Source organism: Grampus griseus (genome assembly GCF_964374135.1).
Source record: "Grampus griseus genome assembly, chromosome: 1".
NCBI lineage: Eukaryota > Metazoa > Chordata > Mammalia > Artiodactyla > Delphinidae > Grampus > Grampus griseus.
Window position 1 is genome coordinate 174,920,317 of NC_139017.1, and position 14,731 is coordinate 174,935,047.

Genomic DNA, 14,731 nt, shown 5'->3' on the forward strand with positions numbered 1-14,731 from the left:
AAAAGCTTTAATACTTAACATTTAACAAACTTTTTCATTCTAGCCAAACAGTTACCATTATATGTAGAAATTCATTGTGAGTTTTGACTAACTTCTCTTGTGCATATGAAGTGCAACTTCTTGAGACTCACTTTTTAAAGGTAACTTTCCAGCATCTTTGTCACATTAAAAACAAAAAGAAACTGTTTTTCCAGTAAGACTCCAGACACTAAACTGTGGTGGCAACAAAAATTTTTATTCAACTGGTTCAAAAATTTTTTAGAATGAATGCATTTAGATGATCAAATAGACTTTAAAAACAAATCTCTGCCAAATAGTTTACTTCTAAACTTCATTTTTTTTTTCTTTAGGGTAGAATTAAATACCCATAGCTATGCAGTACCATAAACATGTTAACAGAAGGCTAGTCAACATTGAAAGCCTTCTAAGACTGGTAACTAGATTTACACAAGTGTAAATAAGGGATCAAAACCATGCCATTGACAAAGATAACTTACCCCTGGGCTCCTTGAAGGCTTGTCAGTTTAGTCTTTGGAGGTCCCCGAATACCATTTTAAGTGTTACCATGTTACTGCTGCTGAGTAACAGTGCAAGTGCTAAAATGCAAAATTCAGATGGTACAGGATTTGGAAATCATGCAATTTAGATGCAGAAAAAAAAAAAATTAAAACAACGCAAGATCCTTTTACAGATGAAACTGAATAAAACAATGTGGCGACCGTAAGTCTAAAGGACGACTTCATTTTTAAGTTTAAAACATGTAACTTGCAAAATGACAAACCTATTTATCATAATCTAATTAGATAAGGGCATCAAGTAAATTATCAGCACAAAAACTTACATTCTTCCATTAGAAAAGGAGCTCAACTCTCATAGAAGTTAGTTACATTTTAAGTACAACAGAGAATATATTATTGCTTTTACATACTTAACAATGCATCGTGAGAGTCTAATCTGAGTTTTATAAGCGATTTTATTCAACATTACTCTATTTCCCCACCTTTGGAAGACAAAGCCCATTTCACTTAACACTTCCACAGACAGACAACCCACCCTGCTAGTTCTTAAAGCTATCAGGCTTCTTAATGGATTTCAGGCACAAGATAATTTGTGGTTTCTTCTACTTTATCCCTATTGCAATTAATTCCACTTTTCAAATCCCCAACTAGAAAGGTGCTGACAGTCCCTTCAATTGATAGGCTTTGCTACAAAGCATTTTAAAATAATTACCATTGTTTTGCCCACTCCGCCAAATAAGAGTATTTTTAGAAGGCATGATTTCCCAATGGAGATTTATAACAGGCCATGTAAATAGAACATCACCCAAATGCACAGAGGCACTAAGAAAAAGCTGGAGGGTACTGCTTACCATTTTAGGTGCGGTCACCCAGACTTATTAAAAACTAGATTTAAAAAGAAAAAAAAAAAACTTTTCACTTTGGACAATGCAAGAACAAATAGCAATTAAGTCTGGGTATCAGGTGTCAATGCATGACAGGTGATGAATCCATTTGACTTGAGACAACTTTTCAAATAAGTTTATTTGAAGCAAAATAAACTACTGCCAAGAAACTTTATGAAAGTTCCATCTCAAAAGGGTCAAAAAAGGGGAATTAACTGCTATGAATTCTTTGCATTCAGGGCTGCAAAACAAAGACACATATTATTTAAATCAGTTTTATTTAAGAATTTCCAACATTGACAACTCTTATAAAAAGCATCCAAGCACAGGACACAGAACTGCAGCAAACAGCATTCTTATGGGTAGCTAACAGACATTAGAACTTCCACCCTATTTTGAGACACCCCGAGCTCACTGGTGAACTCTGCTTCCAAGTACTCCTGCAAAGCACACCACAAGCTCAGTCCATGTTCTCAACCCATCAGCTTCAGTTCACATTACCACACTTACAGATCAATAACAGAAGAGAACACACACCATACAGCATTCACAGCAGTTGACAAAGGGGTAGGGGAAATACAAGTATCGTTTCACTTAACACATTCAGCTAACGTGGGTTATCTAAGAACAAAACTCACTTAAAGTCTTCCAACAGATGTGGATGTCCTTTGAATGCAAAAAACATTCGTACGTTATTTGCTATCATTGCTCTCTGCACACTCTCTCACCAAAGCCACAGGGATTGAGAGACACATCTCTCCAAGTTAAAAAATATCCATTATGCACCACCAAGTCTCTGCACGCGCTCTCTCCTTTTCTCGCTCATACTAGCCTTTCATGCCTCGGCACCACCATCAATCCCACACAAGGTTTCAAAAGTTCAAACAGCCTTCTGGTTCCATATCACAGCCTTGCGTTCATAGCGTTGATACGACTCCATGAAATAAAGAGTAGCGGATAAAAATGGGACACCCACCGTCAAAGACACAGCCTGTGCAGCGTGACGAATTCTTGAATGAGAAAGCATGAAGACGGAAGTATTCCTATGGCAGAATATTTACAGCACTACTTTCAATGAAGTGCTTCTTCCATAAACATTTGAAATGAGATGAACTGCAGAGATTAAATGAAGGCTTCATATTGTACTTTTGTATATGAAGGGAGACAAGTGTTAAAAAACAAAAACAAAAAACAAAAGAACCAAACACTGTGACACCATGATCTCCAAAAAGGAGATTTTCCTAAGGAAAAAATCCATATGGTGGGGTTCAAATTAAAACAAGGAGAAAAGAATGTAGTTCTAACCAATGGTTTCCATTTTGAACATGCAAAGAATTCACTTGACAAGTCCAGGGATAAAATATTACAGGAGAAACCTTTTGATATCAATTGTAGTGTGTTGGTTTACCAATCAGGCAAACAGCAGTTCACTTTCAAACACTCAATATTTCAACCCTTTATGTAACAAAACTTATAAAATTCCTTTAGCTCTTCCTCTTTTTCTAAAGAAAAATGTCAAAAATACTGCTGAATATACTCCACACTGAACAAACCAATTTTGAAAATTCTTAGTACATACGTATTTTACAATATACTTACCATGAGTTTAGAAAAATCTGAATTCCCACCAGTTTATACCAACTAACGATAACCCAATGTCTACATTCCCCAGCCAGAAGATTTAGAATCCATGCTTGAGCCAAAGCCGCCATTAAAACCACTGCCTGACCCTGCATTTGATGCTGATCCCCAACCAATTGCTGCACCTGAATTAGAACCACTATAAGAGTTATTTCCAGAACCAAAAGCCTGATTTGGCTCCCTCTGCATGTTGCCTTGGCTTTGGTTATTACCTGATGGGCCTGACTGGTTCTGCTGACTGGCTAACATGCCCATCATACCCCAGCTGCTCTGCAGAGCTGCCTGGGCTGCAGCCATCATTGCTGGATTAATGCTAAAAGCACCAAAGTTCATCCCTCCGCCCATATTACTACCTTGATTGTTTCCCAAACCAGCTCCACCCCCTCTACTGTTACCAAATCCACCCTGATTCCCAAAGCCACCTGGATTACCACCAAATCTTCCACTTCTTTCTAACTGTCTATTGCTATTGTGTTTAGGTTCAGCATTGGATATATGTACGCTGATTCCTTTAATGATCAAGTCCTCTCCACAAAGAGACTGGGCAACCTACAAAAAAATAAGGGATGCAAATAAAGGAGATTAAACCACTGACTCATACATCAAAGTAGCAATAAAACTTAGATTTCAAGCCATCATCTAAACTGGAGAAAAAATAAGCAATGAACACTTATTTCATTTAAAACCATAAAATAGCCTTTAGCTTTAGTAATGGCAGCAGGGATTTTTTAGTTCTTTTTCAAAGGACATGTAACATCCCCACTTAAACCTCACATACTAAAAAAATATCTAAGGGGTTTATCACAAATGTTTAGGCCCATATACCCCACAGCGTACAAGGTCAGAGAGCTTAGCTAAGGGTGGCAATTAGCTGGAAGGGCAAAGTTCCACAGAAATTACCTAATTAGCTGGGACAAAATTATTAAGAGAAAATACCTGATCATCTGCAAATGTAACAAAGGCAAAAGCCCTGAACGGTTTGGGAATGAAGACATCTACCACTTCTCCGTACTGGCAAAAAAACTGCCGCAACTCATCAGCAGTCATGTCTTCCGTACAACGCCCAACAAACACCTTTCTGCTTCTCAAAGGCTCATCTGGGCTTTGCTGGTCAAATTGAAAGGAAGAAAACCATCAGAAATATTTTATGAGCAATGAAAACAGCATTATGGTAGAAGATGTAATACAACCTATCTGCCTTTTATATTAGATGAGTCATTAAAAAGTAGGTACATTCTTATTTTTTGCATTAGCACTTCTTATAAGACTTCAATGAAGAATAAAATTTTAAAGTTGATGAAAGTATATATATATGTTTTATCACCTTTACTGGACTATAATTGCTTTACAATGATGTGTTAGTTTCCCCTTTATAACAAAGTGAAACAGCTATACATATACATATATCCCCATATCTCCTCCCTCTTGCATCTCCCTCCCACTCTCCCTATCCCACTCCTCTAGGTGGTCACAAAGCACCAAGCTGATCTCCCTGTGCTATGCGGCTGCTTCCCACTAGCTATCTATTTTACCTTATATACGTCCATGCCACTCTCTCACTTCGTCCCAGCTTACCCTTCCTCCTCCCCATGTCCTCAAGTCCATCCTCTACGTCTACGTCTTTATTCTTGTCCTGCCCCTGGGTTCTTCAGAACCTTTTTTAGATTCCATATATATGTGTTAGCATACGGTATTTGTTTTTCTCTTTCTGACTTACTTCTCTCTGTATGACAGACTCTAGGTCCATCCACCTCACTACAAATAACTCAATTTCGTTTCTTTTTATGGCTGAGTAATATTCCATTGTATATATGTGCCACATCTTCTTTATCCATTCATCTGTTGATGGACACTTAGGTTGCTTCCATGTCCTGGCTATTGTAAATAGAGCTGCAATGAACAGTGTGGTACCTGACTCTTTTTGAATTATGGTTTTCTCAGGGTATATGGCCAGTAGTGGGATTGCTGGGTGGTATGGTAGTTTTATTTTTAGTTTTTTAAGGAACCTCCATACTGTTCTCCACAGTGGCTGTATCAATTTACATTCCCACCAACAGTGCAAGAGGGTTCCCTTTTCTACACACCCTCTCCAGCATTTATTGTTTGTAGATTTTTTGATGATGGCCACTCTGACTGATGTGAGGTGATGATACCTCATTGTAGTTTTGATTTGCATTTCTCTAACAATTAGGGATGTTGAGCATCCTTTCGTGTGTTTGTTGGCAATCTGTACATCTTCTTCGGAGATGTGTCTATTTAGGTCTTCTGCCCATTTTTGGATTGGGTTGTTTTTTTGATATTGAGCTGCATGAGCTGCTTGTAAATTTTGGAGATTAATCCTTTGTCGGTTGCTTCATTTGAAAATATTTTCTCCCATCTGAGGGTTGTCTTTTCGTCTTGTTTATGGTTTCCTTTGCTGTGCAAAAGCTTTTAAGTTTCATTAGGTCCCATTTGTTCATTTTTGTTTTTATTTCCATTTCTCTAGGAGGTGGGTCAAAAAGGATCTTGCTGTGATTTATGTCACAGAGCGTTCTCCCTATGTTTTCCTCTAAGAGTTTTATAGTTTCTTGCCTTACATGTAGGTCTTTAATCCATTCTGAGTTTATTTTTCTGTTTGGTGTTAGGGAGTGTTCTAATTTCATTCTTTTACATGTAGCTGTCCAGTTTTCCCAGCACCACTTACTGAAGAGGCTGTCTTTTCTCCATTGTATATTCTTGCCTCCTTTGTCAAAGATAAGGTGACCACAGGTGCGTGGGTTTAACTCTGGGCCTTCTATCCTGTTCCACTGATCTATATTTCTGTTTTTGTGCCAGTACCACACTGTCTTGATTACTGTAGCTTTGTAGTATAGTCTGAAGTCCGGGAGCCTGACTCCTCCAGCTCCGTTTTTCTTTCTCAGGATTGCTTTGGTTATTTGGGGTCTTTTGTATTTCCATTCAAATTGTGAACTTTTTTGTTCTAGTTCTGTGAAAAGTGCCATTGGCAGTCTGATAGGGATTGCATTGAATCTGTAGATTGCCTTGGGTAGTATAGTCATTTTCACAGTGTTGACTGTTCCAATCCAAGAACATGGTATATCTCTCCATCTGTGTGTATCATCTTTAATTTCTTTCATCAGTGTCTTACACTTTGATGAAAGTATATTTGGATTAAGGAAAGTTGATGATTAAGAAATGTCTTGGCAAAGATGATAATGTTCCAAATAAGCAAGTCTTGCTTGCTTGGAATAAGTTAGGCTTTTTAAAAAGATTAACATATTCTAATTGCCTGTATTAACATGTAACTATGTAAGAAATTGTTAAATCACTAAAAATAACAAGAGAAAAGGAAGAACAAAACGAAAAACGTTTTAGTTTGGAGGAGCAATGAACTAAATATTTCAAACAAACATATAAAATATTCAGCATGCATTAAGGTCCTGAGACTTTAACAAGGCAAAAGATTTCAAGAACACACCCTGCCACTACATTTTCCAACTGTAACGTTTTATTTTACAGTGTCTTCTAAGTAAGTCTGTCAGCAAAAATGGCCAAAGCAGAGAAAAAAAAAGAGCAAAGTACCTTAGAATTTGGAAGTTTACAGTCACACCATCGTCCATCTATCATATGTCGCTGTGACATTACTTTCACCTGGGTTTCATATTCCGTAAAACGAACAAAGCCAAACCCTTTTGAATGACCAGTTTTAATATCTTTCTTGACCTAGAAAAAAATCATTTAAATTTACTAAAACCACACACACACATAACCAACTCAGAGTACATACATGAAGGGAAATAGTATAAACCATATTTCTTTTCAGCGCCCCTTACGTATACACATAACAAATATTAGAAGTATCATCGGGACTTCCCTGGTGGCGCAGTGGTTAAGAATCCGCCTGCCAATGCAGGGGACATGGGTTCGAGACCTGCTCCAGGAACATCCCACATGCTGCAGAGCAACTAAGCCCGTGTGCCACAACTACTGAGCCTGCATTCTAGAGCCCGTGAGCCACAACTACTGAGCCCATGTGCCACAACTACTGAAGCCAGTGCGCCCAGAGCCCATGCTCCGCAACAAGAGAAGCTACCGCAGTGAGAAGCCTGCACCCCGCAACGAAGAGTAGGCCCTGCTCGCCGCAACTAGAGAAAGCCCACATGCAGCCAAGAAGACCCAATGCAGCCAAAAATAAATAAATTTCTTTGGAGAAAAAAAAAGCAAGAAAACTTATAAAAAAAAATATATCACCTGTTGAACATGAAAGGCAGCGTCACTAAAACAACAAGAATTCTGGGTGCTCATTCACTGAAAAACTGTTGAATGAAATCAAAGTTTACCTGAACCATAAGAACTTCTCCAAAGGTACTAAAATATTCTTTTAGATCCTGTTCAGTTGTTTTCCATGGGAGGCCCAACACTATTAAATCAGATGTTTTCTGGACTGCTCTTTTCACTTTCACTGCTGATGAAGCATCTGTTTCATCCATTTTCCTTTTGTTATCTAAACAAAATGAGCAGAAACCTTTCAGAACTTTCATTAAACACTTCGTAAAACACACACCCTCTTCTTCTAGAAATGAGAAGCAAAAACATTCTCAGAACAGTTAAGACGCTGGAAACTTTTGCCAAAGAGTGATGTTAGCTCTCACAGACAGAATAAGAATTGAATAAGTGGCTAAGGTGCTTTTCTGGAGCCAATCTAGGGATTCCAACCTCTGGTTCCATAATGTCTCAAGATTACAATTGTTATGTTCTCCCCTCTAAAAAGGTGTATCAAAACAAAAGTTACTTCACTTTCACTTTAAAATACATTAAGGAAGGAAAAAAAACAGGTTGAATAACTGTGATACTATCTTTGTGCCTATTAAATATATCTGCGTGATTATTTTAAGGCCTATAACTTGAAGACTACTAAAAAATTAGCAACTTTTATCTCCAGCTGTGGATCTAAGAGTGATTTCAATTTTCTTTCTGTTTCGTTTCTAAACTTTCAGCAATGAACTCACGTTACTTTTGTAATAAAAAAGAAACCTGGACTTCCCTGGTGGCACAGTGGTTAAGAATCTGCCTGCCAATGCAGGGGACATGGGTTCAAGCCCTGGTCCAGGAAGATCCCACATGCCGTAGAGCAACTAAGCCCATGCACCACAACTACTCAGCCTGTGCTCTAGAGCCTGCGAGCCACAACTACTAAAGCCCATGCGCCTCCAGCCCGTGCTCCACAACGAGAAGCCAACACAATGAGAAGTCCGCGCACCGCAACGAAGAGTAGCCCCCGCTCACCATAACTAGAGAAAGCTCGCGCGCAGCAACAAAGACCCAATGCAGCCAAAAATAAATAAATATTAAAAAAAAAAAAAAAAGGAAACCTAAGGTTATCTTAAAAAATCAGTATTTGGAAGAGGAACTAAATGACATTCAGACATACAGACCATTTTTTGGAGTACTGTCAGGTACACAGCAAAACTGAGGAAGGTAGAAACTTCCCATATACCCCCGCTCCCCACACCTGCAGAGCCCTCCCAGCATCAATATCCCCCACCAGGGTGGTATGTTTGTCACAAGCATGAACCTACATCGACACATTACTACATAAATGACATTTTAAGTTTGGGTAAATATTAATCTACAGCCAATGGATCAAGAAACTACATACTAAAAAAAAAAATCAAGTTGATGCTATTAAGAATTTTCTTGATATATAAAAAAATTTATTGATGCAACGTCTTAAATACTGACCAAATAATATGACTTTGTTGCAATATTACATTACAATAAAAGTAACAGACACGGGCTTCCGTGGTGGCGCAGTGGTTGAGAGTCCGCCTGCCGATGCAAGGGACACGAGCTCGTGCCCCGGTCCCGGAAGATCCCACATCCCGCGGAGTGGCTGGGCCCATGAGTCATGGCCGCTGGGCCTGTGCTCCGCAACGGGGTAGGCCACAGCAGTGAGAGGCCCGCGTACCGCAAAAAAAAAAAAAAAAAAAAAAAGTAACAGATCTACCAACTAGCACACTCCTACTGCTAAAATGTACTCATTTCCTTCGCTCACTTCTACATCTTCATGCTTCCTTTTAGATTAAAAACATCATTGATAAGGGGCAGTGAGAATAAGACCAGAACCCAAAATTATCATTACGACTGCACTAATTCAAGATTTGGGCTACTGCGACTGATGTTCATTTAAGGAGGAAAAAAAAAAGATTAGCTGGATGAGTGATGTAAGCCTGCAAGGACAAAGACCAAACCAAAATACTGAGGCACTTCAGAAAAATCTGTTTACAACAGACTGGTACAACTGCAAAGCATTCTTAATTCCTTAAATTTCACATTAGCTCAGCAACGTTAGTCCAGATAATTGTTTAAACACACAGTCTTTAAAAAATGTCCTGTAATTTCCAATTTTCACTAATGTAAACTAGTGGTCTTTCAAACTTGTCTGACGGTAACGTTTAAAGAAATACTTGGGCTACAGGAGACGGTTCACCATGAAGAGACCATGACCTATGACTTAGAACGAGGCACAGACCTATAGTTTATACTTTAGCATCACTGCAAAACCAAATGACAACAAACCTTTGGGATAGTTGACAACATACACCAGGTTCCCCCAGCCAGCATCAGGGGCGTGCAGAATTCCTTCTACCAGACGGACACCTCTCATACATTGAGACACTGGATTCCTGTAGCGAAGCCCACATGCCCCTGGAAACTGGGCTGTGACTGTGGACAGCAGCACTGTCCCATCGTCTTCTGATGGTATTTCAATGGGCTCGTCATTCTCATCTTCGGTTACCCGAATATATTCGGACATCTTTGCTTGTCTTGCTTAAATGGAAAAGAGATACGAATGACCAACACTTGTGTCAAAGTAATTATCCCAGCTGACTAATACCACTACCATGTCATTGTTCTGACTGCCAGAAAAATTCTCGGTGTTTGGATTCTTATAGGTGTTGGTTATCCCTGAAAAATGACGAGGTACAGGCAAAGATAGCTATTCCTATTAAAATGCAATGCCTTGCTAGTTCATTCATTCATTATTTGATGAGTGCCTACTATCCATCAGGTGCTGCAACTAGTCACTGTGTGAAACCACAGTCCCAGCTGGCATGCTGGTTGCAAAGGGGGAGATAAGCAGGAGAAAGAAAGCAAACAAGTAATTATTTTATTACAATCGTGATTATGCTACTGGAAAGTAGTCTTGGGGACTGGGAAGAAACTAAACTGGTTGAGATGTGTGTGAGGGGAACGTCAAAGTGGATTTCCCTAAGTAAGCGATGCAGAAACTAAGTCTTTTGAGAACTAAATAGAAGCAGTGAACGAGATGAAGAGAACAAGGGAAAAGTGCCTCCCTGTTCCAAATGTGGGGACTCTCCAAACTTGAGCCGCAATGACAGCGGCGACAGGTCCTTCGCGACGCGGACCGCCACCTCCCAGAAGCCAGTGCGTGACAACCGTGGGAGGAGTTTTTAAGCGCGGCCGGGGTGGGACCGCTGGGGCACCAGGCCTAATCGCTGTCCTGGCGCAAAGTACGAAGGCACAAAGCAGTGCCCGGGCTCGGAAGCCAGGCCAAACCTCTGCCTCGGGCTGCACGGTTCCGCGGGCCCGGCGTCCCTGCTTCGGCGCCGGCTGCCACCCCGCGACTGGCCCTAACGTCGCTCCCACGCGAGCCCGCTCGGGCAGAATGAAGCAGGCCCGGCCCCACGGCTCCTTTCCCGGGGCGGGGGCCGCCCCACTGCGGGAGCCGAAGCACACAGGGCGTCCTCAGTGAGAAGCGTCCGCGACTCACCCGCTAGGCCGCTGCTAGGAAGCCCGACAGAGAAACTGAAGCAGCGACGAATCCAACAGCAGCCCAGCGACCACTTCGCTCCCACAAAATGGCGCTAGGGCCGCCTCCTCCCCCCTCCGGCCGTCGTCCTCTCCCACCGGTTTCCCGTCCAGAGGGGGAGGCCGCCGCACAGAGACACAACGACCCTTTCCCCAGAGAGTCAGAACGCCCTTCTCGGAGTCTGAGTATAGGGGGCGGACTTGAAGGCTAAAAGGGGACCGAACCTGGGCCTGAAAAGCTAAAAATGGAAAAAAACGTGGAGGCGTAGGCTTTTAGCTCCCCCCACGTAGCATAATAGATGGCTTCGCCCGACCAACCGCCGGCCCTGGGTCTCGGCCGGAGCTCGCGCACTTTTAAAGTGCGCGAGACTAGCTCAGGTGCCGGGCCGGGCGGAGCGAGGCGGGGGCGGGGCGCCGGGTTGGGGCGGGGCACCTGGGCCCTCCTGACCGTTTCGAGACTGGGGAGGGCAGCGGAGGCCAAGACCTTTTTACGTAAAAAGCCAGTCAGGTTCGTCCTCTCTTCTCTCCCCAGCCAACCTCCACACCTGGAGAGAATAACGTTGTTCTAAATAATACCAATCATAGTGCCTACTGTGTACCAGGTACTTCCTAAGTCCTCACATATTTAATTACCCCAACAGTCATGTATGGTAGGTGCTATTGATGTTATCCGCACATACAGGTGAGGAGGAAACTGAGGCACAGAGAGGCTCAGGATCTTGCATAAATAAGGTCACCCAGGTAGTAAATGGTGAATCTGGGATTTGACCCCTAACTCTAATGCTAATGTATTCCAGGTAAGTATGCTAATAATAATAGTGTACTTCATCTATTTTGACATATGTTATGTTTCACATTTCTGAAATCAATATGTGATTTCAGTTCCAGTTCCACTGATGATATGTCCTAGTTTAATTGGCAACAATCTTAACTTCCTAGTGTACCAGGGTACCAGATTCAATGAAATGCAGTACTAGCAAAGCACTCTATACTTATGCATTAACTCATTTAATCCTCAGAAGAACCCTATAGGGTAGGTGTCATTGTTATCATTCCTGTTTTATAGATGAGGAAACTGAGGCACAGAGGTTAAGTAACCTTGCCCAAGCTCACAGGGCTGTAGATGGTGGAGCTGGGATTTGAACCCAGGCAGTCTGGCTCTGGAGTTGGTGCCTCCTGCTTCTTATAGCCTCCTAGGGAATAAATATTGAGTCCTGCACATCCATCTCTGATACCTGCTGTTCATATTGAGCAGATTATACCTGAACCAACTTGGGGAGATAGAAAGGAGCGAGTGGAGGCAGTCAGAATGAGCTACCCCTACCCACCCCCAGGGGTAGTTCAACACACAGGGGATGAAGCAGGACAGATGGCCCCTGACTGTCACTAAGGTTTCTAAACACTGGATGAAGTACAGAGGCCTGTCATCACAGTCTACCCATTCATTTTGGGGGAGAAGTCAGTTTTACTACTCCCAGAGCAGGGATTGAACCCGTGCCCCCTGCAGTGGAAGCATGGAGTCCTAACCACTGGACTGCCAGGGAATTCCCACTACCCCCATTTTGCAGAAGAAGGAACTGAGGCTCAGAGGCTGTGTAAATTGCCTGAGCATGTCACACTGTCCATAAATTACTGTCCAGGGTTTGTCAGATCCTGAAGCTGTGCTCTGTCCACCTCCCTGGACCATTCTCTCCGACAAGATTGAGGCTGAGGCATTTAGTGTGGGCGACTCCGTGGGGCCTGGGATGCCTGCAGCAAGTGGGCAGAGCTGAGTGTGCAGAAACTGGAGAGAGGTCACACAGGGACAAAACCACAAAGTCTGTCCCTTGTCCCAGAAGTTTTCAGGCCACTTGGGAAGACCAGCAAACACAGTCTTGAAGAAGGTAAATAACTCCTTCAGGAAGAGAATTGATAAGGCCAGAGGGAGGCTGGACCCTGGAGTTCTCCCACTCCTAGTGGAATTCATCTCTGGGTTTCAGCTTGATAGTACTGGTCGTCAAAACTTGTACTTGTTTACACCTGAAACTAACACAACATTGTAAATCGACTATACTTCAAAAAAAACACAAAACTTCTACTTGTTTGAAATCTGCTTTATAAATTATCTTGGTTTGTTTGCTTGTTTGTTCATATCCCTTACACATTAAGCCCAAAGATTGTTAGAAGGCCAAAAAGTATCTGTTTATTAATTGCTTTCTGAAAATAATGGATCAGAAACGATATATTGAGCTTTTATGCCTTATTCAGCACTGTGCTAAAACCATACTGTAAAGACATGCAAGAAAACTGGAAGCCAGTCATGGCCTGGATGGAGTGGTCTAATCCAGGTGAGGGTGGTGACAGAATAATTGGAAAACAATCCCAAGAGATATAACGCATGTGGGTGCCAGTGCTGGGCAGATGCTGAGGGTCTGATGGGTTCCCCAACAGCTCTTTGGGGAACTGGCTTCCATATAAGAATGAGGAGTCTCAACTGGAAAGAAAGGCTACTGGCCAGAGAACCAGAGAGGGAACAGACTTCAGTTTGCAACCCGGTCACTTGGGCGTGCATGCCTTCTCACATTCCACCCCCTCCCTTGGAGTCCCAGTTCTGCCAGCTCCATGAAGTCAAGTATTCCTGAAAGCTAAAAGAAATGCCAAGGTAATAAAGGTATTTAAATAAAAGTAACTTTATTTTATCAAGATTTAAATTTTTGGGACTTCCCTTGTGGTGCAATGGTTAAGACTCTGAGCTCCCAATGCAGGGGGCCTGGGTTCAATCCCACATGCATGCCTCTACTAAGAGTTCATGTGCCTCAACTAAGGAGCCCGCAGGCTGCAACTAAGACCCGGCGCAACCAAAAAAAAAAAATAGTTAAGAAAAAGATTTTAATTTTCTGTTAACCCCTACATTTTTAGGAGCTGCCTCCCCAACTAGTCTAGGTCTAACTTAGGTTTTCCTAAAAATTTTTTTTTTTGTGGTACGCGGACGTCTCACTGTTGTGGCCTCTCCCGTTGTGGAGCACTGGCTGTGGACGCGCAGGCTCAGTGGCCATGACTCACGGGCCTAGCCGCTCTGCGTTATGTGGAATCTTCCCGGACCGGGGCACGAACCCGTGTCCCCTGCATCGGCAGGTGGACTCCCAACCACTGCGCCACCAGGGAAGCCCTTCCTAAAAATTTTTTACTCTGAAATAATTTAAAACATGACAGAGTTGCAAGAATAGTAGACAGAACTCCTGTGTACCCTTTGTCCAGATTCACCAACTGATAAAATTTTGTCTCATTTGCTTTATCACTCCCTCTCTCTCTAGAGATATATAAAATAATAATAATATGTATAACCCAGTACTGTGCAATTATCAAATTCAGGAATTTTAACATTAATATAATATAAAATTTTGGGAAGAATACCACAGAAGCAGCGTTGTGCCCTTCTTGTACTGCTATTCTCCACTGTAAAAATACCATTTTCCCCCTTTTGGAACTAATAAATCTATGGGAGGGAATTCCCTGGTGGTCCAGCGGTTAGGACTCTGCGCTTTCACTGCTGAGGGCCCATGTTCAGTCTCTGGTCGGGGAACTAAGATCCTGCAAGCCGTGTGGAAAAAAAACCAAACCTATGGGTAGATACACTGAGATGACCCCAAATATCCTGTTTGTTTTCAAATTTTCACCTACTGGCTTTAGGATCCATGGATGACTGTTGCCTAATTAGTTACCACTCGAATGGTTGCAAAATTGTGATTTTCTAGCTCCATTATTTCTTTTTTTTCCCCATTATTTCTTCAACAGTTTTAAACCTTTTTATTCTGAAAAATGTCAAAGTATGGAAAAATTGAAGCAACAGTCCAATTCAAGAACATCAGCATGGCCACAACTTAGAGGCAACAACTG

At 41.9% G+C, this 14,731-nt stretch overlaps 1 protein-coding gene across 3 annotated transcripts; it reads right to left on the reverse strand.

Moving 5' to 3' along the window:
• Positions 1–262: 262 nt before the first annotated feature.
• On the reverse strand, positions 263–10,895 carry TARDBP (TAR DNA binding protein). 3 transcript variants are annotated; one of them, XR_014296396.1, is made up of 7 exons: positions 10,818–10,895; positions 9,602–9,853; positions 7,363–7,526; positions 6,605–6,745; positions 3,980–4,150; positions 1,370–3,592; positions 263–596 (listed from the first exon to the last, which is right to left on the reverse strand). XR_014296396.1 is itself a non-coding variant. In XM_082649041.1 (7 exons), exons 2-7 carry the CDS (start codon positions 9,837–9,839, stop codon positions 2,460–2,462), a joined length of 915 nt encoding a protein of 304 aa, XP_082505167.1. In that variant the 5' UTR covers positions 9,840–9,853; positions 10,818–10,895; the 3' UTR covers positions 2,298–2,459. The 3 variants fall into 3 exon arrangements, 2 of the variants coding, with proteins under 2 accessions (XP_082505167.1, XP_082505166.1); XM_082649041.1 differs by lacking the exon at positions 263–596 and having other exon boundaries at positions 2,298–2,515; positions 3,448–3,592; XM_082649040.1 differs by lacking the exon at positions 263–596 and having other exon boundaries at positions 2,298–3,592; positions 9,602–9,849; positions 10,818–10,891.
• Positions 10,896–14,731: the final 3,836 nt, after the last annotated feature.

Bases quoted from the DNA above. Each gene is read 5' to 3' on its own strand.
- TARDBP (XM_082649040.1), bottom strand. From the start codon at position 9,839: ATGTCCGAATATATTCGGGTAACCGAAGATGAGAATGACGAGCCCATT. The intron at 7,527-9,601 runs GTTTGTTGTCAT...CATTTTGTTTAG, and splicing joins TGTTGTCAACTATCCCAAAG to ATAACAAAAGGAAAATGGAT. The intron at 6,746-7,362 runs GTAAACTTTGAT...ATTTTTTTCTAG, and splicing joins GAGAAGTTCTTATGGTTCAG to GTCAAGAAAGATATTAAAAC.